General features: G+C 41.7%; 2 protein-coding genes across 6 annotated transcripts; one reads left to right on the forward strand and one right to left on the reverse strand.

The window, feature by feature from the left end:
- Positions 1-1,514: 1,514 nt before the first annotated feature.
- Positions 1,515-17,915, reverse strand: patl1 (PAT1 homolog 1, processing body mRNA decay factor). Of its 3 annotated transcripts, none has more exons than XM_058640759.1 (20): positions 17,825-17,915; positions 16,536-16,641; positions 15,697-15,909; positions 14,402-14,665; positions 13,631-13,722; positions 13,310-13,390; positions 11,508-11,708; positions 11,095-11,196; positions 10,247-10,333; positions 9,232-9,458; positions 8,979-9,123; positions 8,147-8,264; positions 7,472-7,569; positions 6,830-6,889; positions 6,584-6,729; positions 6,319-6,478; positions 2,821-2,946; positions 2,377-2,468; positions 2,102-2,251; positions 1,515-1,923 (listed from the first exon to the last, which is right to left on the reverse strand). In XM_058640759.1, the coding sequence occupies exons 1-20, from the start codon at positions 17,837-17,839 to the stop codon at positions 1,902-1,904; spliced, it is 2,505 nt and encodes an 834-aa protein (XP_058496742.1). In that variant the 5' UTR covers positions 17,840-17,915; the 3' UTR covers positions 1,515-1,901. The 3 variants fall into 3 exon arrangements, with proteins under 3 accessions (XP_058496742.1, XP_058496740.1, XP_058496741.1); XM_058640757.1 differs by lacking the exon at positions 17,825-17,915 and adding an exon at positions 17,550-17,696; XM_058640758.1 differs by lacking the exon at positions 17,825-17,915 and adding an exon at positions 17,550-17,696 and having other exon boundaries at positions 1,906-2,011.
- Positions 17,813-22,741, forward strand: LOC131467094 (uncharacterized). Of its 3 annotated transcripts, XM_058640820.1 has the most exons (6): positions 17,813-18,267; positions 18,510-18,683; positions 18,780-18,884; positions 19,599-20,124; positions 20,705-20,865; positions 20,960-22,741. In XM_058640820.1, exons 2-6 carry the CDS (start codon positions 18,528-18,530, stop codon positions 21,011-21,013), a joined length of 1,002 nt encoding a protein of 333 aa, XP_058496803.1. In that variant the 5' UTR covers positions 17,813-18,267; positions 18,510-18,527; the 3' UTR covers positions 21,014-22,741. The 3 variants fall into 3 exon arrangements, with proteins under 3 accessions (XP_058496803.1, XP_058496801.1, XP_058496802.1); XM_058640818.1 differs by having other exon boundaries at positions 20,705-22,741; XM_058640819.1 differs by having other exon boundaries at positions 18,515-18,683; positions 20,705-22,741.

Below are 22,741 nucleotides of genomic sequence, written 5' to 3' on the forward strand. Positions count from 1 at the left end.
GTATTTTTGAAAACTTGAGTCTCGCAGCCTCAGTTTCCTCTGAGTCGAGCCTTGAAACTGCAATTCCACACTTTTTAGACCTACTGGTCGGGGGGCGGGACCTCATTCCCAGAAAGTGTCCACCGTCTTTGGTAACAGGAGTCAGTGGTGGACACGTAACAAAGAAAAGGATGAAGATATTTGTGGACTCTGAGGAAACTGACGATGAGACGCACAAGTTCTCAAACATACTTCCCTGTTCTCGTGATACAAAGCTAAACGCTAATGTGTGAAGTTTTCCTTTAAGTTGTTGTTTTTGAAGCATGAGACGCTGACACGGTCACGACCGTCTGAGCTTTGTTTCCAGGGACGAGATAAGAAGCTGGAAGACAAAGTGCTGGGAGTGATTATTGATGACATGTTCATTTGGAAGACAGGAGTGTGTCCATCCTTTAGAAGGCACAAAAACTATTAAACCAGAAGGCACTGTACTTGTTGTACTGCGCACTAGTCTCTCCAAGTGGGTCTGGGGACACACTTAGAAAACCACTACTTATCCCCTGTTTATACTCCATAAAAGAGCCTTGAGAATTCTACACTATGCCAGTTACAGAGAACATACAAATCAACTATTAATCAAATCAAAAATACTCAAATTCTATGACTTAATAAAATACCGCAGAGTGCAGATGATTTACAGCGCTGCCAACAAAAACCTCAGATATTATTCCTGACACAATCTAAGAGGGAACATGATGTTCAGACAGAGAAGGGTAAGAACTACATTAAAACCCTTTACTGTATCGGTCACGGGGGTCAGACAGTGGAATAATCTGGATAAAGATGAAAAAAATCAGCAAAACGGAGTGTATTTAAAAAGAAGTATGAAGATATGACTATTCTTCGATACAGAATGACTCAGGAGGACAAAGGTCAGGGACAGAAATCTGTAGACACCGTGTGGAGACGGCAGTGGAAGCAAACGTACCCAAACCATCCAAGTTAATAGTTAACCTGATGCATTGACCTCTATTGATTGGATCATTTTGTGACTTTTGGGACGTTGAACATGTTCAACAAGTCGAGAGAATATTATGGACACATGTACAGACACACACATGGAGTCTGAGTGACTGTCTAGAGCTAGAATGTATCTCTGAGTGCTGATCGATGCTGAAACATGTTTTTTCCAGTTCATATGTAACTAGAAATGAATCTGTCCCATTCTTGGAATTGTTTTTCTCATGCTTCTGAGGGTAACGACTGAAAACTCTATAAAAGCCTTGACAGGCTGTTTATCTTGATTCAATACGTGAAAACACACACACACACAGTGTGGTTTATTCAAGGTTGCATTACGTTTCATGTGATTTCCAACAAAATGAGTCAAACTATGTTTGAAAAGTATTGAATACGTTATGAACTTCTTACTCATGCGCGTCCTTTTAAACCGAGTCTTTGCTCAGCGTCTCATGAGAGGACAGGACAACGCTCTGAAGGTGTTAGTGTGGAGTGCAAAAGAGCAGATAAACAGCTTATATAATAGAAATACTTTTAATTTGAAGGTTCATCACAGGCATAATCGTAAACAAGATATTTAAAAATGCAGATTTCATTTTTTAATAGTCATTCAGACTGTAGAGTTCTTACACACACACACACACACTGTGTTGAAGTTGTTCTCTCTCTCTCTCACATTCTCTCACACACACACACACACACACACACACAGATCAGAAACTAAACAAGTGACAAGAAATTCTGCTGGATTAAAATGATCCACCATGGATTTACCAGAAGCAAACACACACACACACACACATACAGTACATACATACATACACACACACACACCTCTGACACACAAAAACAAAAGTCTGCATCGAGTGTGAAGGGGGTTGTGTTGATGTCTGTGGTAACTTCTACCTGGACAGAGCAGTGATCCTGAGAAACAACAAAGAAGCACAGACTGTTCCTTTAATCATGTCAGGATTATTCTCACCATCATTCTGCTTTAATCTCTCACACACACCTGTAGACAGGATATCAGAGTTATTTATATTTATACACACATGTATGATGCATGTTGGTGTGTGTGTGTGTGTGTGTGTGTGTGACTCACTGTAGCTTGTTCTGTAACAGCTCGAGTCTCTGACGATCCACATAACGAGAGAAGAGCGAGAGCAGGTTGGTGGGAGTGAAGAGAGGAGCAGAGAGGGACGAGGACGGGACACTGAGCAACTCCCTCGTGACTGAAAACACCAGCTCGGTCCTGCACAGTCAGAGTGTGTGTGTGTGTGTGTGTGTGTGAGAGAGTGAGAGGGTGAGAGGGTGAGTGCACACTGAAGGGAACAACAAGGAAACATGTTGGAGGTCACAGACACAGTGGGAGCTTACCATCGATTGTCATCCATCAGTTGACAGTTGGGGTCTGAGCTTTGCATCTTCTCTCCTTCACTCAGGATGAGATACAGCAGTGTCACACCAAACTAGACACAAACACACACACGTCACATCTCTGAAATCTAAACTATATCATAATAACAACTTAATAGATTTGGACACGTTTCTATGGGACGGCAGTAAAACACATATCATGATGTATCACTATATGATTATCCATCACTTTATATAAAGATTAGGAAATGAAGTAAAGAACAGAAAGAACAGCAGATACCTCATTTATAAACAATCTGTCTTTTTTTAATCATTTCAATTGGATAAGGAACACTTTATTTTCATCACTTTAAAGGGACTTCAAACTTCCGGTGTGGACTCTGTATGTCTGACCAGTGTTTACAGTCCATATCTAACAGAGATGAAGTATCAGTGTCTGTATACCTTGTTCTGCAGGACTGTGACCAGTTGTCCGTCGCTGCCTTGAAGCTCCTGCAGCAAGTCTGTGAGGGCGGAGCTCGACAGTGACTGAATCACCGTGGAAACAGGCTCCACTAACCAGCACAGCACCTGGACAGGAAGACAGAGACACATGCTGCTTTACTGGAGTGCACTCACTTTATAAACAAGAATAGGGACGTGAACGAGAGCAAACATTCAAACTTTGTGGAGTATGAAGCCGTTATTATAAGCATTTACAACTGTAAGTTTGTTTGATGTCCCGGTCTGCTTAAATAAATTCAGATAGGAATACTGGAAACAAACAGCTCTAATCCAACTTTATTTATAAAGCTGAAACAAAGTGCTGTACAACAGAGATAAATAAGACAAATAAAACATAAGAAATGACATCATAGGCCTAGACAACTATAAAACAATAAAATACTGTAGAAAGTATTAATAAAAAAAAACACATGAAAGTCATACAATAAAAAAAAAAAAGTCTCATACTGGGTTGAAAGCCAAAGAGTAAAAATGGGTTTTAAGATGTGTTTTAAAGTGGACAATGAAGGGGCGTGTCTAACAGTGAAGGGGCGTGTCTAAAATGCTGTGGAAGATTGTTCCACATTCTTGGCGCAGCGAGCGAAAAAGCTCTTTTGATACTATTAGACTGTATATGAGTGTGTGCGTCACAGTGGAAGGAACGTACATGAACATGTCGTTCACATGAAGAACCTTCAACGCAAATCTACTTTTTAAAGAGTCAATAATATGAGGTGTGTGTGTGTGTGTGTGTGTGTGTGTGTGTGTGTGTGTGTGTGTGTGTGTGTGTGTGTGGTACACATGATAGAAATTTGGCAGTAACACATGTTGACCTCCTGACCTGCAGCAACACTGAAGGTGCAAAGTGTTTTCATGGTTGAGGAAAGCGAGTGTGAGGGGATTAAAAACACACTTTACATTTCCAGCGTGTCCCAAACATTCATCAAAGCTCGGCGACAGAATCAACGTCATAAACTGAATCGCTTGTTTTTTCTCTACAGCTCATTTCTCTGGCTCTTCTCTCCACTCATGACTCACGCAGCCCATCAAACCACGAAGATCACATTATTTCTCTACTACGAGCGTCTCGGTTTGCAAGTTCAGTAGTTAGTGTTGTTTTATGTTTTAGTCTATAAATAAATAATAATCATTGATTCGTTTTATAAATGCAGACTAACTCGCCCACAACAACAGCAGCAGCAGCAGCAGCAGCGGCGGCAGCAGCAGCAGCAGCAGCAGCCTGTGTCTCAGCCGTGAAGCTGAGCTCCTGTGTTCAGTGTCTCTGTGTGAGGACATGAGACAAATCATCGAAATATTGCTCAACAGTTGATATTGCGCCGGTATCAGCGTAGTATATAGTAGAGCTGCAACTAACGATTATTTTCATTATCGATTAATCTGGCGATTATTTTCTCGATTAATCGTTTGGTCCATAAAATATGAGAAAACCTTAAAAACTGTTGATCAGTGTTCGTCAAACCTGGAAATGATGATGTTCTCAAATGTCTTGTTTTGTCCACAAACAAAAATTATTAACTTTGAATGATTTCTTTGTTATCCAGAGGAAAGAAATGAAAATATTAATATTTAAGAAGCTTAAACAATCAGAAATCTTGTTTTAATTATGAAAAAAGCTTCAAACCGATTATCAAAATAGTTGTCGATTAATTTAGTAATCGATTAATAATAGATTAATCGTTTCAGCTCTAGTATATAGTATATTTTCAGAAATCATGAGCTCTGATATTGTGCAGATGCACGTAATGCAGAAAAAAGGATTTTCCCCGCAGCCTTTCTAACCACCGACACCGTACGTTGTTTATAACCCTCAACAGTGAGGAGCGGGGTTTTCTAAATTGTGAGCAAAAGGAGAAAGAAATGTATAAACTCAAGAATATATGAAATATAAACCGTTACAGCAAGACGTTGCAAATGAGACCACAGTGAGTTTTAAGCCATACTGACCGGCCCTAGCAAATGGCAATATGAATTAGGGCTGAACGATATATCGTTATCGTATCGATATCTAGATATGAACATTCAAGATATTCATATCGCAAAAGCAACGATATAATTTTTTACGATTGCCCTTGAATGCACCACTGCGGCCAGCCAACCACAAACCTTATTTCATGCTTGCTGTGGATCGACAGCTGAAGCCAACCAATGACAAACATAGGAGGGCGGGAGGGAGACGGACACTGAGACTGAGACGCGCACACACACACACGACATACACAGCGGGAAAGAAAGTGACGTGAGTGCGGAAGATAATGCGGCCGGTGGCGATTTTGTGCCAAAACATAAATCATCATATTTTGGATTTAAAAAGGATGATGTCAACCAGAGCGAGGTGTTGTGCAGGTCGTGCTTGGAAAAAATTCGACGAAGCAAGGTAGCACAACAAACATGTTTCACCACCTGAAACAACACCATCGCGTGCTGCACGAAGAGTGTAATACAATGAGAGAAACACCGGGGACTTCTCAGTCATCCCAAAAGAAGCCCAAGCAAAGTGTGTTTACTGATGCGTTCAGTAGCGTTACACCGTATGAGTCGACGTCCACCGGACATAAAGGCGTTACAGACGCTATAACATCAGACTTTGCAAAAGACATGGTACCCGTGTACACAGTCTCACAGTGAGTTCTCATCAATAAAACTGCACTTTCCATGTGGAAAGTTTCCACAGTCTTTTGTATCATGATGTTTTTATTTTTCTGAAAAATGCTTGGTTTTCACTGAACCCGTAGTCATATCGTATCATATCGATATCGAGATATCTGACATGAATATCGAGATATGAAATTTTGTCCATATCGTTCAGCCCTAATATGAATATGAAAAATCTAAACTTGGTAAAGATAATGAAGGGTTCACAGCAAGGTGAGCCAACAAGATGGATTCACACACCCCGGTGAAGTTCATGACTTTAGTGGGATCTACAGCATGTTGAGCTACTCTTTCATCACTTCTGCAAACACACATGAAATCCAGTAACTAACGGCTGCTGCCACCCTGTGATGAAAGGATGCAACAAAGAATTACACATAGTGGCCTCAAGTCATTCACTTTTTATAATCAAACAATAATAAAATATTCATGTCTTTCCTTAGAGGTTAAATCACTAAAATGTTGAATTTGATGACCTGGTCTTTTTTTTTTCTCTGGTGTCTGCAGCAGCCATGTTTTCAGTGAAAGTGAGGCTTTGTGTCTAACATGGGGTTCCAGGACAGGGGAAGCACACACGTTTGTGCATATTACAATTCCCTGTAGATAAAGAGTTAACTGACACTGTACTGAGGTACACAGGGCGGCAGCGGCAGCAGCAGCAGCAGCAGCAGCAGCAGCAGCAGCAGCAGCAGCAGCAGCAGCAGCAGCAGCAGCAGCAGCAGCAGCAGCAGCAGCAGCAGCAGCAGCAGCAGCAGCAGCAGCCCAGTGTTTTTCTGAAGTGCTTACCTGATCCTGCTTGTCCTTCTTGGCCAGGGCAGGAAGGTTGCGCGCAATCGCCATGACAATGGCGGTGGACTGTGGTGAGGCCAGGAGGGGGAGGAGCCTGGATATGAGCCGCTTGCCCTTCCTCACAGACATTATCATCACACACTGCTCATCACTGACTCTAATGAAAGTGAGAAGGAGAAAGCGAGTTAAAGCTGGAACTGTAATGTGCAGACGTTTGTTTTCTTCCTCTTCCTCTCCCCCTCCCCCCTCTCCCCCCTCCTACCTGTCGTCCCACTCCTTCTCCCGCAGAGAGTTGCACAGCTGCACTGTGTTGGTCTTGTGCTGCTCCAGCAGCGCCTCCCTGTCCTCTTCTGGTGCTTGGACAAACCGTTTCTCAAAGTCTTGAACCTCCAGCAGCAAACTGTACATCTGGAGAGAGAGGATGACGACGGTGTGTTTATCATCGTCTCTCTCTCTCTCTCTCTCTCTCACACTGAACTCTATAAATGTGCAGCCGTGATCATCCTACCTTCTCCACAGTGTAGAGAATCTGTCTCCTCTTATTCCACACCTGCTTGTCTCTTTTCTCCTGGACACAGAGAGACATGCACAAATTATTCACTGATTCAATCCATCCCTTGCTATCTTAATACTCCATTCATGGAGTTTTTATTTTTATTAATAAAATAAAAACAAGTTCTCAGATTTCAGCTTCATTTCTTTCATTCTTAACAACAAAATTGTGGTTTTTGTTTGGAAACAATCAACAAATCAGAAATATTGCATCACTGCTTCCAAAAGCAAAAAGGAGCCCATACAATAACAATGCTGTTGATATGACAACGCACAGAGGGGGGGGGGGGGGGGTCACGTCAGGGGGAGACGACCATGACAGTATAGCAGTTGGATCTTGATGTGGACTCTGGAGAAGCATGTTAATACCAGGTGTAAATCCATGTGATGAAGCACTATCTGGTCACTGTCTGGTCACTGTCTGGTCACCATGTGTGCACGGGGCTTATGTGGCCATTCAAAAAGACATTAGAGCCAAGCAGGCTTCATTTAGATTCTCTTTGTTACAATTCAAATTTGAATTGTAACCCTGGTTGATAAATCAACTCACGGTGCTTTTATCAAAAAGAAACCCCAATGCTTTCAAATGCAAACTGACCTCATCGTCTGTACGCGTCGTCACCACAGCGTCGATCATCTTGCGGGGGTTGTTGACACTAGAGACCGTCAACTTTCCTAAAGAGCCTGCAAACTGAACTGTGGACAAAACACAAGATACAATTCACAACATTGTCCAGCGATTAAATGAGTGATTGCATGATCGGTAATATCAAATATTCCTCTTGAATATTGGAACTGTTCCCCCCCCAGTCCCTTTCCTGGTTCCACACGAGGAATCATTAGTCACACAGCTCCTTTAAGGGAACAGTGTGATGAGTAACAAGTGAGCAGCAGGGAGGATATAGTCGGGCGGTGAATGAAGCAGTGCAGAGGACACTGTTCACAGACAACTGTCGGGGTGTCCGTTTATAAACACTGCTACTTCTCACAACTAGGGAAATAGTTTTATTATTCCCTCAGCTGCAGGAAAAGTGAAGTTGGTTAACCACGGCAACAGATGAATACTTTTCACTAATGAAAGCTCACTTGAACGCACATTAAATAATGGAAATAACATGGAAATAAATTAAGGATGCAAACATAAGAACGTGAGAAGATCTTATAGAGAAAAAAGGATCCATCTATGAAATATAACATATTGATTAATGTCAAAACTGCTAATTAAGATACAAAGTACCATCCTTGGTTACTATGGTCTCCTGTGGTTATGTACCTGGTCTGTAGGTGTGTTCAACCTTGGCAACCTGCGGGGTGATGAGTTTGGTGGTGTGTTCCTTCTTGCTGCTGTCTCTTTCTCTCTCCTGACGTTTCTCCATCTTTTCATAGTAATTCTACAAGTGTGACAGCATTGAAACAGTGTTGACATCTCAGAGAGTCTTAGGTCAGATATGTACCATGATGGTTCATTGAAGTGCTTTCCAGTTTTATCAGCAGACGCAAAGACATGACATAAGATTATGATGCAGTTAAATACTGTGATGAGATGATTCTGCAACAATGTCTACGGTTTGTTAATCACTCACTCGTCCACAACAAGCTTGTTTAATTTGCAACAACACCGGATAACACACAAGTGTCTTGACATGAAGTTATGTTCAAGAGAGAATGGCTTTGTGGGAAAAAAGACGAGATACAGCAGCAGATTCTTCAGATATCACAGACTTAAACATCATTGGGTGAATCATTTGTCAAGTAGTTTAAATCCTATTTTCCCTTTGTGCCCACTGGCAGCAATGTTTTCACTGACTGAAACTAACTAAACCTATTTGTGATCTGACAGGATGTCGGTCTGTCAGTTCACTTTTCCCAGAGTCGAAACAAAGCAAATACACTTTAATGAAAAGTTCTTCAACTTTTAAATCAGGGTTCCAAAACATTCTGTTTGCCAGAGCTGTAAAAAATAAGCAACTTTTATCTCCACTGTAATGCATCTTATTTTTAATTTTATACATATTTTTTTACTTTATTTTTGATGATGCAAAGAGGAGGGTGTCACAGCCGCTACAGGGAGGAGGAGGAGGAGGAAGAAGAGGAAGAGAACCCACCTGATAGTAGTAGTCATCCAGGTAAGGGTCTGTACTTTGTAGCTGCATCATCTGGATCTTGGTTACCCACTCCTTTTCTTTCAGGGTCATAAGATTACTGTAGGGGTCCCTGCTGCGACGGTCCCCTCCAGTCCTGCTACGATCCCTAGAGAAAAGGAACGATTATGTTTTTTTTCTCACTGAAGAACCAGCAGCACACACACACACTCTCACACGAACACACAAACAACCACACACACACACACGTTCTTACCCTCCTCTGCTCTGCATGCGCTGGGTGAGCATGCGGCGATGCTGAGGGTGAAGGTGGGTGGTGTTGTGCCTGATGGCTGGTGTGTGGTTGGGGGGACAATGAGGGGGCATTGGGCCCATTGGGCCCATTCGGTGACCGTGCGGGGGAGGAGGGCCACCGAAGAAGGGCCGGAAACCACCACCTGGTAACAATGGCGGCGCTGGCCCTCCGCGGGCAAAACCAGCCACCTGGAAAGAGAGGTGAACTCAGCTCATTTTTACCCTAAGGCTCCATTTATCTGCCATCATACAACTATGTTACTGGGTTACGTGCACAGGCTCTATCATCTCATTATCATATGATGAAAAACTGTCTTTTTCTGTTGTCAATGAAGTCGGTGCCAAAACTAAGGTCCTGTTGCCTTCTGAAAAGAAACGACTTCACTTCACTACAGAACAAGGCAGCCACACTACAGCTTTCCTCTTAATCGTAGTTTACAACAAGACGTGTCATACCATCATCATTTTAAAAACATCTTTAACACTCATTGTAATATTGAGATGACACAAAATCAGATCACTCTTCTAATGACAAGTGCAGTGGATTATGACCAAGGAAGTAAAGATCTGGGTTATAGATTGAAGTGGAAAATAAAACTTATTCCTTATATTTCTTGTTTCAACATATAGACGTGTGTAGCTTAGTTAAACCATTAATAAAAAGCACATCTAAACATCATTTTGTTTACCTTTAACCTAAAGCCTTCAGTCTAAACATTCACACCAAAGTGATTTATTAATCTTCCCGTATCAAGGCCACATTTCTCCTTCTACAGGTGTATTTTGTGTGCTACACAGATTTTCTTTCCAAGGCACTTTCTCTGTGCCTTGGAGCCATTTTGACTTGCCTCACACTCAAGCTTTTATATCTTCATCACGTTCTTCCACAACATAAATCTACGCTGTATGAACTGAAGAAGGACTGAGGCCCTTTTCAAGTGTGATTTGTGAGCCAACATTCACTGTGTGGTACTAACCTGAGAGCTGAGCAGCTGGGCCCGTTTAATCTGAGACAGAACTGGTCCGACTCCAGGAGGGAAGGGACTGCGACACAGCGGGGAGTTCTGACAGCAGATTAAAAAGTAAATAAAGAAATATGAAGCTCTGTATGGTAAATATCAAACTGCACCAGCAGTTAAACAGATTAAAGACAGTTTAAGAGCAGTCCTAAGAGTAAACAGTTCACATAATAAATAAATAAGAAAAAACGTTATTTTTCATAAAGAAATGAATTGACGTCGACGATCTGTGCAGCTGCTGTGTTCCATATGTTCAGCAGACTGATAAAATAAATGATGATTGTGTGGCTCGCAGGTGCGGGTATCAACTGTTGAAAAACCCATTGCTGCGGGTGGATTATTGATATTTAGCAGCGGGTGCAGATGACATTACAGCTCACTTGGCATCTCTATCACCTATTTTACTCTCACTGCCGTTTGATTTTATTTGTGATTCGATCAGTGTGATTGATCTCTTTTTGTTTAGTCAATATTAGACATTAAAGCCATGTTTTTGAGCATAAAATGAAGTAGTAGAATATTTTCCACCGTCCACATTGCTGCTGCAGTTAATCGATCATCACAATAGTTGATTGATGAATCCGTGCATTTTTCAGCTTCTTGTATGTGAATATTTTTTACTTTATTACTTTGCTCCATATAAAACGATTTTATTTGAGAACATCGGCATTTTGAGGTTTGGGAAACACTGATCAACATTTGATAAATCAAGAAAACAAACAAACAACAGAGAATAATGGTAAGCTGCAGCCCTAGAGTGCATACAGAGCTACCTGAGGTGAGGAAGGATGAGAGGAAGAACTCACAGCTATATTGAGGAGGGTGTTTGGAGAAAGACGCTCAGGGAAAGGAGGTGGGTATCTGTGCTGGACCGGAGCTCTCACATGAACAGCTGTGGGATGGTGGCTCTACACACACACACACACACACACACACACACACACACATCATCAAGAGGAGGTTAACAAAAGCTGCAGTCCACAAATCTGGCTACAGCTAGCATTAGTAGAACAAACTGACACATCCCAAACACTGGGAGTGGTTTTCTCAAATGGAACTGTACATCAGCATTCAGCACTTTCTCCACACTGATCCGCTAACTTCTGCCTAAGCATCTCCAGCTTGTAGTGAAACGCTGAATGCAAGGTCTACAGGCAACAGCTTTATTTATTCATACATGGTAGATAAACATGAGTTAAGAGAGGTAGAGCAGTCTCACCTGATGGTTCAGACTGTGGCTCATTGGCTGCTTGGGCGGGGTACCAATAGGCACAGCTCGTACTGGAGGAGAGCCAATCACAGGGGAAGAAGAGCGCGGAGGTGGAACCCTCTCAGACAAATCCCGCCCTTCATCATTCCGCCCATGAGGAGGTAATTTAGGAAGACCCACCTCTTTGATTATAGACATTAATGGACTGTCCTGAAGAGAGACACAGTGGAATTTGCAAAAACTTAAATCTTAGTTATTCTATTCTTTGTCATATCATGCATCATATTTCAGAAAGTACAAGAGAAAAAAAGAGAAAATCAGTGACATCAGTTTTCTCTATGTAATCAGTTTACAGCAGGAACAGTCTGTGTGACAGTCAGCACGTTTCCATGTACTAAGCACGTTACCATGTAATAATGTGAGCTGCAGTTGTCTCTCCACTATGTTATATGATTGGAATACTCTCAGCATCCCAGGATACTATGGGGTTAAATTTGTTCCAATAATATTTGTACATGTGCAGAGGGTGATGCACACGTATGTCTGGATTTGAATGCGTGTTTTGAGATCCACAAATAAAAAAAATCCCATTTGTAACTTGGATATTGATTTTTTATAAATATAGGTGTGTATTTGTAAATAATATGACATTTGTAAAACTGAAAATTGCATTTGTGAATTGTGATTCTGCATTTGTGGATCACCAGCACACTCATTCCTCTCTTTCCACAGTTACAGATTTTTGAGGCCGTCTTTGCGTGAAAGTTGCACGGATCGACATGTATGTGCAGAGAGTTATCCACACGTATGTCTGGATTTGCATGCGTGTTTTTTAGATCCACAAATAAAAAAAATAAAAACATTTGTAACATGTATATTGATTTTTACAATTTTTTACGATTTGCAGAATCACAATTCACAAATGCAATTTTCAGTTTTCCAAATGTAAATATACAAGTTACAATTGTGATTTTTTTATTCATGGATCTCAAAACACTCACATCAAGAAACACGTGTGGGTCACCCTCTGCACATGTACAAATATTATTGGAACAAATTTAACCCCATAGGATACAAGTAATGTTTAATTAAATGAAGTGTGTATGCTTCAGCTCCACGGAGGGTCAAAACATCTCCTCTCCAGCTTTTTGTAAGGAGCAGTTTCTGGTTAATAACTCTGGTAGTTGTTAACATGTCAAGTGCCACATGCAGAAGGAGTTTAATCCCAAATCACAGTATGAGTTTGTCTTTGACAGTGTACTACATCTCTACTATACTGCCGGGTAGTTCAGTGGGTCAATGATGTGCAAAGACGACATGGTCACAAGTTCAACTCCACCCCTGGCAGGTTGTGCAAAGTTAGCAACGCAGCATCACAGTTCAACGCTCAATTCTCTTGTAAGGATTAAAGCGCCTGCTAAATGTGTAAATGTAATCTCAGTGTAGTACAATTTCAGTCAAACTAAGGACATGCTGTAAGTCCTGTTTGTTGGACCAACACAGTAAGTCATAAATATACTGAGTGACATAAAACGTGGGAAAGCTAAGCCCAGTCACAGCGGACTGATTCAGATCAGAACAGGAGCCAGAAAACTAAACCAACAGACAAAAACAGAGGCAAATTCTTTCATTAAACTCAATTGAATAATGTTTTCTTAATGTCTCCTTGTACTGGGTCAAATTATATATTATCCAGAAAAAAAAGTGTGTGTGTTTGAATCATTTCTTCTTCTTTATGCACTTGCAGGTTTGCTGCTTGAGGAAAAAAGTGCGAGTAAAACTAAAGAAACTGTTGTGTGAGTATGCCTTACCTCCATGTGTGTAGCCAGTACAGGGGTGACACTGACGGGCCCGAACCCCATGTTGCTCTCCCAAATACTATGAGAGTTAATCTACGAAGGAAAAGACACCACAGACACACAATCAATGATTGCAATGGCTCACAGAGAAAACATTTAGAATAGTTAAAGTCATAATTAAAGTATTAAGTTTGTACAAAGTTTTATTAACATTCTGACAAGTCCTATGAATTCAACAAAAGATCTTTCAGAAAAATATATACGACATTAACAAGAAGGTCATCGGTGAGTTAGTAATGTATGAGCCATTAGTACACAGGTCAGAAAACTAACCTGGCCAATAGGAGCAGACCCTCTGTGCAGCAAGTGCTGCTGCTGTTGATAGCTGAGCATTGCTGATGATGGAGGAGGGCCAGAGGGGGGGCCTGCAGTAGTACAGGTTACATCAGTACACAGAAGTACATAAGTACACAAATCCAAAAGAGCTACAGAGCAATAACACCACCAACAGTGAGAAATCAGACAATATACAGCACTGTGCCAGTTATATACATTTTAATTGTGTATTTTTTAGCTATTTAGAAAATACGTGAAGCAAACGGAAGATAAATCTAAATTAAATCAATGACATGACTGATTTCTGCTCATAACTACTGTGACTAGAGCTGCAACTAACGATTATTTTCCTAATCAATTAATCTGTCGATTATTTTCTCGATTCATTGATTAATTATAAAATGTCAGCAAATCTTAAAAAATGTTGATTGTGTTCGTCAAAGCTGGAAATGACGATGTTCTCAGATGTCTTGTTTTGTCCACAAACCAAAATGATTCACTTTCAATGATTTCTTTGTTATCCAGAGCAAAGAAATTAAGGAAATATTCACATGTAAGAAGCTTAAACAATCGGAAATCTTGTTTTAATCATGAAAAAAGCTTCAAACCGATTATCAAAATAGTTGTCGATTAACTTAGTCATCGATTAATTGTTTCAGCTGTAACTATCAATCTGCTAGACTAGACGCTCGTTGGCTCCCAGCTCATTTGAGTTTGAGACCCCTGGTTTACAGACTGAGAAACACAACGAGTGCTGCATTCACTCACCTAAGGTGGAGGGTCCTGGAGGCAGCTGGTGCTGGGGGTGATGAGCCTGGTGTGAGTGAGTTGGATGAGGGATGGAGGAGAGCTGGGGCAGAACTGTGGGTCGCTCCAGCCCATGCAGAGCAGATATACTGGATCCTGTGGAGCTCAGGGACAGAGCGGGCCTCTCAGTGGCTCCAACGCCAGCGATGGCCGGGTCTGCTTCCAGGATGAGCCTGGCCAGGGACTCGGCCAAGTCCCCTCCTCCTCCTCCTCGATCCTCTACATCTGAAAATATAGTTTTCATTTGGGTTTTTGTAGTGGTTGTATATTAACCGTGAAGTTAGTCATCAATCATGCAATCAGCTAGCATAGTAAACGTTTATTTTGTTTGCTGCACAGTCGAGCTGAACAATAAATCAACATTTTATTAAAATTGCAATACAGCCAACCGCAGGGCCAAAACGTGTAAGAAATGACCATTTTGGATTAAATATTGTCCTGACCTTTAGTCATGATATTCTACAGACTGAAGAAAACATCTTTGTTCATCTTCAAATCACACTTTTATTTCTAATCATTTCAATTTTAATGAAATTTTCATGTCTTGGTCTTACTCTGCGATTTTTCTATGAATGTATTTCTGAGACTTTGTAAAGCACCTCGAGTGCTATTATGGTATGTTTCCACCGGCTCTATGGGCCTCACCACGGCACGGTTTAGGTTGAATCTCCACTACAATAAAGTACCTACTCAACACAGGCGGAGTCATCACTGCACGGCTGCGTGAAACTGCAGTGACTTTGTTATACATATATTTGTATTACATATTTGTTACTTCTATATTACTTTCACTGTATTTTCTCACCAAGAATATGTTTAGTATAATAAAACTACTGTATTTGGAGACAAAATGATCCATTTGTTTTGCTGTTTTTAGGGCTGTTGAGTGTCTGCCTGGTTACTAAAACCTTTGTGGAGGCTTTGCCCTTTGATCAAATCACATTTGTTATATTTGTAGTCAAGGAGTTGCTGAAGGGGATAAATGGCATATGTGTGCCTGGAATCATTGTTAGCATGGCGTTATCCTCTGTCAAATACAAAAACATGTGACGATGGAAATTTCACTTTTCTCCTTTGATTTAGTCAAATTTACTCAGGCATAGTAACAGAGACAATATTTCTATCACTTGTTTACAAATGCCAGAAATGCAGAAATGTATTCTCATTCTTATAACAATTTTAATATACACTGCATGTCAAATTTATACTGCTTTGTTGGGGACTTGAACAAAGAAATTACAAAAATCATGACTGACCTTGTGGAGGAAGTACAGAGGAAGACGAGAAATTGAGTGAGGGAAGGGAAGAGGGAAGGGGATGATGGCCCGCAGACGCTGAGAGACGGGTGGAGGTTATGTCCTCCACACCTCCTAAATCTGATCCTCTTCCCATCACTCCTCCTCCTCCTCCTAGCCCAACATTCTCAACGAGCCCAGCGAGGCGTTTGTGTTCCTCCTGCCAGTCGTCATCTGGAAGTAGAGGAGTCAGAAAGAGTTCATCGACAATCAGTCATGTGCTCTGCAAACGCTGGCCAGGCATCGTGTTTATAAGGAGGAATCAACAGGGTTGAATAATGAAGTATTTTCAAACTTAAACACAAAGCTAGACTGATGTAGATATTGGGTTGGGTTTATGAGTCCGAGTATACCAGGGCCTTGACATGAGTCTGCTTCTCACTCTCTACAACTGTGTTGCTTTCATGCAGTCCACTACATGTTTGCAGTCTTTTCTCCTTTTCTATTTTTCACAAACCCTGCACACTCTTCAGCATGATGCTTTAGGAGGAGCTTGATTAAGTACGTAGTGTTGTATTTGGCTATGTTACAACTGTTTATGACTCAAGCTGACCGGATGACGTAGCTTGCGTCGCACTCGCAGTGAATAGATTGACAACGGTTGGCGCATTATCCGATACCCGATCCGGCTATTTAGTCAACATCAAGGTGGATATTCAAATCAATAATATGGGATTGAGCATCCCTGACCATAATAATGACTCTGAAGCTGTTGAATTATGGTAAAACCATGCACAGTTCTGCTTTAAGTACTGTTATTTAAGATGAAAACATTTCCATTCTTATCAAATGTAACTCACCGATGGCCCCAGCTCCAAATGTGTCATCATTGAACTGATCGATTTCATCTTCCTCTTCTACCTGTCCCTCGTTTTCCTCCTCCAGCGTACAGTCATCATCCAGGGACTACAGAGGACAAAAAGGGACGTTACATGAAGGACGGAACAAGGGACAGTGTGGGACAAGGTGGAGGAAAGCACAACTAGAGATGGGTACCGAACTTTGGTTCTTTTATGGCACTGACCGAAATGCTTCGATACTACCGGGTTGGTTGTGACGACGGGGCTAAAAATGCCACCGAGGTCGAAACTGTGGCTCCATTTCAACAAAAGTAATAATAATATAGTGTTTGTAAAACAGATATCGCCACTAAGGTCGGTCCTTGCGCCCTCTATATCAATTATTCTTTTGTTTAGCTCAATGAAGAACATTTATATCTATTACGGTTCGTTAGATTTCTTTTTGAGCTTTCTTTTTGTCAATATTATTTCTTAAAAGTCTTTTAATTGTGTGCACAGCACGTTGTTAACCTGTTTGTTTTAGTGCTATATAAAACAGGAGTGCCATCTTTGTTATGGACAGGTGAGACAGAGTTGAGTAACAATCAGAGTAAAGACAACAGTTAGGTTCTTCAGATACACTAGGTTAAACTAGGTTAAAAACTCAAACTGTGGATATTCAGGTACTTCACTGAAATTAACCAGCAAAGGGACACACACACGTTGCTAAGTGTTCAGTTAGGAGAAGCGATTAGACACACAGCAAATTAACTCCAAATATTTGTCATAAAACATTGCGTTTACCAAATATTAGCTGTACTTTGACGGCAGTGTTTTAAATAACAGACGTAAAGACAACAGAGGAATTCGTCTCTACGACACACACACACACAGTGGGGAGCAGCCGTAGCTGTTAGCTAATGCTAACACGTCCGACGTTACATCACGCTGGACCCACGTCGATGGAAACCTGCTGCCTGACAAAAGATACGAGGCGGTCCGCAGTGAACTCATGACCACAACACGCTGACCTACCACCACAGAGACGGAGTTATTGTACAACATGCTCCGTGTCGTCACCAGCGTAGCGAAAGCCCCAAACCCTCTCTCCGTCTCATGTCACCAGGCGAGCGGGCTGCTTCACAGGCCGCCGCCGCCGCCAACCGCATTGGATTTGTAGGTGCATAAACAATGGCCAGCGTTCACCGCAGAAACACACACGCAGCGCGGAATTAACAACTGCTCCCCGTGTACCGTGACGCGTGACGTGTGCGCAGGCTACCGTGGATGTTTCGGGGGACAAAACTCACCTGAAATCGAAACATCTATCTATAGCCTTTCGGGAAAAGAAGTGCATCAGGAGCGTGGCGGCGCGCAAATGACGCAGCAGCGGAGACGTCCACTTGAACGTGCGTCGCGCATCGACGTGAACGAGCACGCATTTGGCCCGCGCACAGACGTGGGCGGCGCCGTTGATTGTTTTCGTCCTCGTCTCTTTCTTTCACTTGTGTAAATGAGGAAGAACAGTGAGGGTGAGACAGAAAACACCGCACAGGAATTATAACTTTACATTTAATCGGATTGTCATTATTCTATTTTAGTATAATAACGCTAATCGCAACGTTTTTACGTGAATAAATGAGGTCCTGAATGAGGGGAAGTTCAGGACTTCGTAAGGCGCCCCCAGCCGACCCCCTTCACTGAGAACCAGCTTGAGGAACAAGGCTCGCTCTCAGAGACAACATGACTGTCGGTCAGTGGGTCAGCATGCATTTACAACATGTTAAAAGTCCGATTGAGTGACTTTTAACATGTTTATTCATATTATTATTATTATTATTATCAACAATAATGATGATAATAATATAGCATGTCCAAAAAGTGATATTTGATACTCTATTATAGCATTTCAGTTTTACATAATTACCGTGTTTCCTAAGAATTGATGTACAGTATAAATAACTGGGTCTGAAATGAGTTTCCCCGTTTTCAAAGACCAGTAAACACCACTGGATGCCCACTATGGTTCAGTGGCAGCTCTGCACGCTAGATCAGCTGAGGGATTCAGACTTTGGTCGTCCTTTTCCACGTCATGGCCTTCAGCTCCTGTTTTGGTTTGCCAACTGCTGTGTGACCTTTGAACTTTTCAACCGTGTGCTCATATTGAAGGTATACTATATATGACTATATAGTCATCTTGACAGCATTTACTTTATTTTCTTTTTGTACGTTTGTAATATGTGACGTGTGTGTCTGCCTCCACAGCTGGTGCCACACTGTGAACCAGACAAAGGTTACTGTGGCTTCCACTCGTATGGCAACATTGAGAAACTCCTGCCTGTGCTGAGGAGGCACAAGGACAGAACTAAGGTTTGTGACGTCTTTTGTTGGTTTTTATCTTTCATTCCTTTTTTAAACTTTTAGAGTAACTATCTTTGGTAAAGAGCACTCTCGCTGTAAGATTGATCATATCTTCCCGTGATGCTACAGGTTTTGTGGTGAGCGTCTGCAACCTGATACCAGTGGAGGTGTAAAAGTATTATTCTCTCTCAGATAGTGGTGTAACCCATGAAAATCAGAACCCCATGTCGAAGCCTCCAGATTCACAATTTGTCGCCAAGTTGACGTTTTACAAACGGATGTTCACAGGCTTCACTCCTATTGGATAATACCCACTGTCAGTGTTCTAGGTAGGCAGGTGGGTTTTATTCATCCCAAAACTGGGAAATTATTTATTTATTGTCTTGTTTTCTTCAAAATGGGAACATATTTTACAAGATGTACATTATGTTCAGTTGAATTCTTTTATTCTTGGTTTGGTGTGAAATACAGTCAATGTTAAGATGTTTTATAACAATACTGAACGTGAAATACTTGCAATTCCGATTCCTTTCATGAAGTTAAACTTGAAAGTACTTTCATCTAGAGATCATGACTGTGGTCACTGAAATAAATTATTCATTTAAGCATGTTCTTAAAAAGATCCACTTTTATAATTTGAAATCAAAGCAGTATAATGTATATGTCTATGGAGAGAAAGAAGACAGAGCATTAGTTACACTTGAATGTTGTTGTTTTTTAAAGGTTGAGTACTTTGTAGTTGGAAACCTGAACACAGGAACCCACCCGGGGGCTGCAAACCTCCCTAATTATGTGAAAGAGAATTATGGCTGGAATGGCAACCGTGGTATTTACAACATTGACCGCATCATCATCAGTTACCAGACGAGAACCAGGGTGGTGGAGACAGTGTACGTCACCCAGCATGATGGAGCCGCCTCTTGGAGTTTCAGTGCCGACAGGACGTATGAAATCAACTGTGAACTGATCCAAGCCCTGCAGAGCCCACAGCTCGATCTCACCACCTTTCTCACACTGATGGGCTACTATGTAATGCACTACCCACAACCTTCAACACAGCCACTGTTCAACCAAGTGCAGAGCTACAGTGGCTCCACGGGAGGAACAGAGGAAGACTACTTCCAGTTCAGCCGCCAGTTAAATATCAACAGCTACAGCTACAATGACGAGAGAGTGGTCAAAGCCAACAAGAAACGACGAGCTTTGAGGCAAATTTACTGGCAGTCCGGGTGGGATCAGCCTTATCAAGGTAAATGTCAGTGTTCACTCACAGCTCTTTCCTTTTATGTGTTCACATTGAATGCGATGCAGTTTGTAGCCTTGACGCGTGACAGACCACAGGTTATTCAAAACACAAGTCGGTCACACATGGAGTTGAAGTTTCTCTTGAAGACACTTCGCCTCTCGTCCAAGAGTGAAGTCAGTTTTATTTATACAGCCCAACATCGCAAACACTGTTTGCCTCGAAGGGCTTTACAGTCTGTCCAGCAAGTATGTTTGTGAAGGTTTGTGAAACCAAGGAAATCTAGGGACTGTCCACATGAGAATGAGATTATGTGAATCTGCCAGTCTTTTTTAATCGTACAAGCATTTTCTCCACAGGGAAAGTGTGTGTTGGGAGCCCCTGAAACACTAGTACAAAATGCCACCCTTGTGTTTCTAACAGAGCCCATTTTTAAATGAAAGATGTGGCAAAGAAAGAAAGAATGTTCACAAAGACCAAACACAGTAATAACATCAGCAACAGCAAACACTCCAGCACAGTGTGCTGGTTATTTAATGAAAGCTATGGACACATTGTAATGCTGCTTGTGATTTTTCATTTGTAGGTTTTAATGAAGAAGACAAGAAAGGTTATGGTGGTGGTGGTGGAGGAAGAGGAGGAGGAGGTGTCAGCTTCCTCAAGATTCTCCTCGGTGCTGGAGCGCTCTACTTAGCAGCCAAATGTTTCAGCTGCCTCTGGAGCTGCTGGAAGGAAGAGTTAGTGAAGGTGATTCAATGCAGGACTCCTGCTTGTAAACAGCCACATCATGCCATGCTGGATTATGTGTACTAGAATGTTTCAACATTCTCTTCTACTGTAGACGACTGAGGCGGGGCAGCCCTTGGCCTACTTGGAAAGGCAGCTGGGCTCGTAACCAGAGGGTCGCTGGTTAAAATCTGAGGAACTCATGAATTTCAGATTGAGCAGGATTTGGCATTTTCATGACCTGCAAATGAAACTCAACAGTTGTTCCCGTGATCCTGCCTAAAGTGCTGTGAACGCTCCAGTGTGTAAACATTTGTGACATCTAATGAGAAGAATATAAACTCAGGACGCCTTTGAGATGGACTGGCTCAGGTCAGATAGTCGAGCCCAGAGTGCAAACCAAATATGTTGGGCATTTAGCTGTTATGCTGCACACAACAAGCAACAGAACTGAAATCAGAACCAAATGAAACTATTTTTAAATCCAGTTTAAAAACTTCTCCTAAAGCACTTTAAATTTTAATCTTTCACTGCACATAGAACTTTACTTTACTTGAGCTTTTTGTTGGTTGGTTTTTCTCTCTTTGCATTTTTTGGTACTCTGATTTAGGGTATTATAATTGGGGTTAATGTCTCCAACATTTAACTGTTGTTTTTATGTAAAGCACACTTAAATGCTTTTGTGTATGAAATGTGCTTTACAAATAAAGCTGCCTTGCCTCGGGACCCGTCCACACGGAAACAGGTTTAGGTGAATACACATGCTTGTGTTGACGGAGGCGTTTTAGGGACCGGAAGCGATATTTTTTTAAATGCCTTCCAGAGTGAGAAAATGTCAAAACTCCAGCCTCGCCTTTCCGTGCAGACAGCGAATGATGTTCCAACAAGTCTGTTAAAAACCTGGAGTTCATTCAAAATGCTGCAGCATGAGTTCTGACAGGAACAAGAAAGAGAGACCATATCACTCCAGTGTTAGCTTCTCTACACTGTATTTTTTTACAACGTAAATTACCTCACTGCGGGACAAATAAAGGATCATTTGATCTTATCTTATCTTACTGGCTCCCCACACAATTTAGAATTCAATTTAAAATCCTGATCAGGCCCCTTCACACCTGAAATAACATATCCCTAATATATCACTTTGGTCCCAAAATACAGGTTTACTTGTGGTCTCCAGAGTCTGTAAGAGCAGAATGGGAGGCAGAGCCTTCAGTTAGTTATGCTGCTATAGACCTAGACTGCTGGGGGAATTCCTGTGGTGCACGCACATTCACTCTCTCACACTCACACTCACTCTCTCACACTCCCGGTATGAATATGACTTCATTATATGTCATTAACCGTGTTCTCTCTCTCCCTAGTTCTTTCTTTCCTGTCCCCTCTCTCTCTCTCCATGTCCCCATCTTGCAGGCTGCAGGATCCAGATCCAGTTTTGAGGCTATTATTATTATTAGCATTAGCAGTTGTAACAATCTCTGCTGCTGCTTGTAGTTGTTTAAACATGTCATCACTGACTAACTGTCTTGTATAAACGTATATCTTGATACAGTTGTTGCTCCTGGACTCTCTCTTCTGTCTCTCCCTCACCTCCCTCTTGTCCTTTCTCTCCCTCACCTCTCCTCTCTCCCCCATATTTCCTTTCACCCCAACCGGCTGAGGCAGATGCTGCACATCTGTTCAGTCTGGTTCTGTCGGAGAGTTTTTTCTCTCCACTGATGCCTCGTGTTTGCTCATTGTGTGAATCGTTGGGTTACTCTGCTCTCTATAACACTGTAAAGGTTTTTGCCTTCCTCTGTACTTTATAAAGATACTGTTTTGGAAGATGGCCTTAAATTGACATGTGTCATTGAAAGAGCTTGACTTTTGTGCAAGAATAAAGTTAAGTTGATATTTA

The sequence above is a fragment of the Solea solea genome, chromosome 10, assembly GCF_958295425.1.
Source record: "Solea solea chromosome 10, fSolSol10.1, whole genome shotgun sequence".
NCBI classification, from domain to species: domain Eukaryota; kingdom Metazoa; phylum Chordata; class Actinopteri; order Pleuronectiformes; family Soleidae; genus Solea; species Solea solea.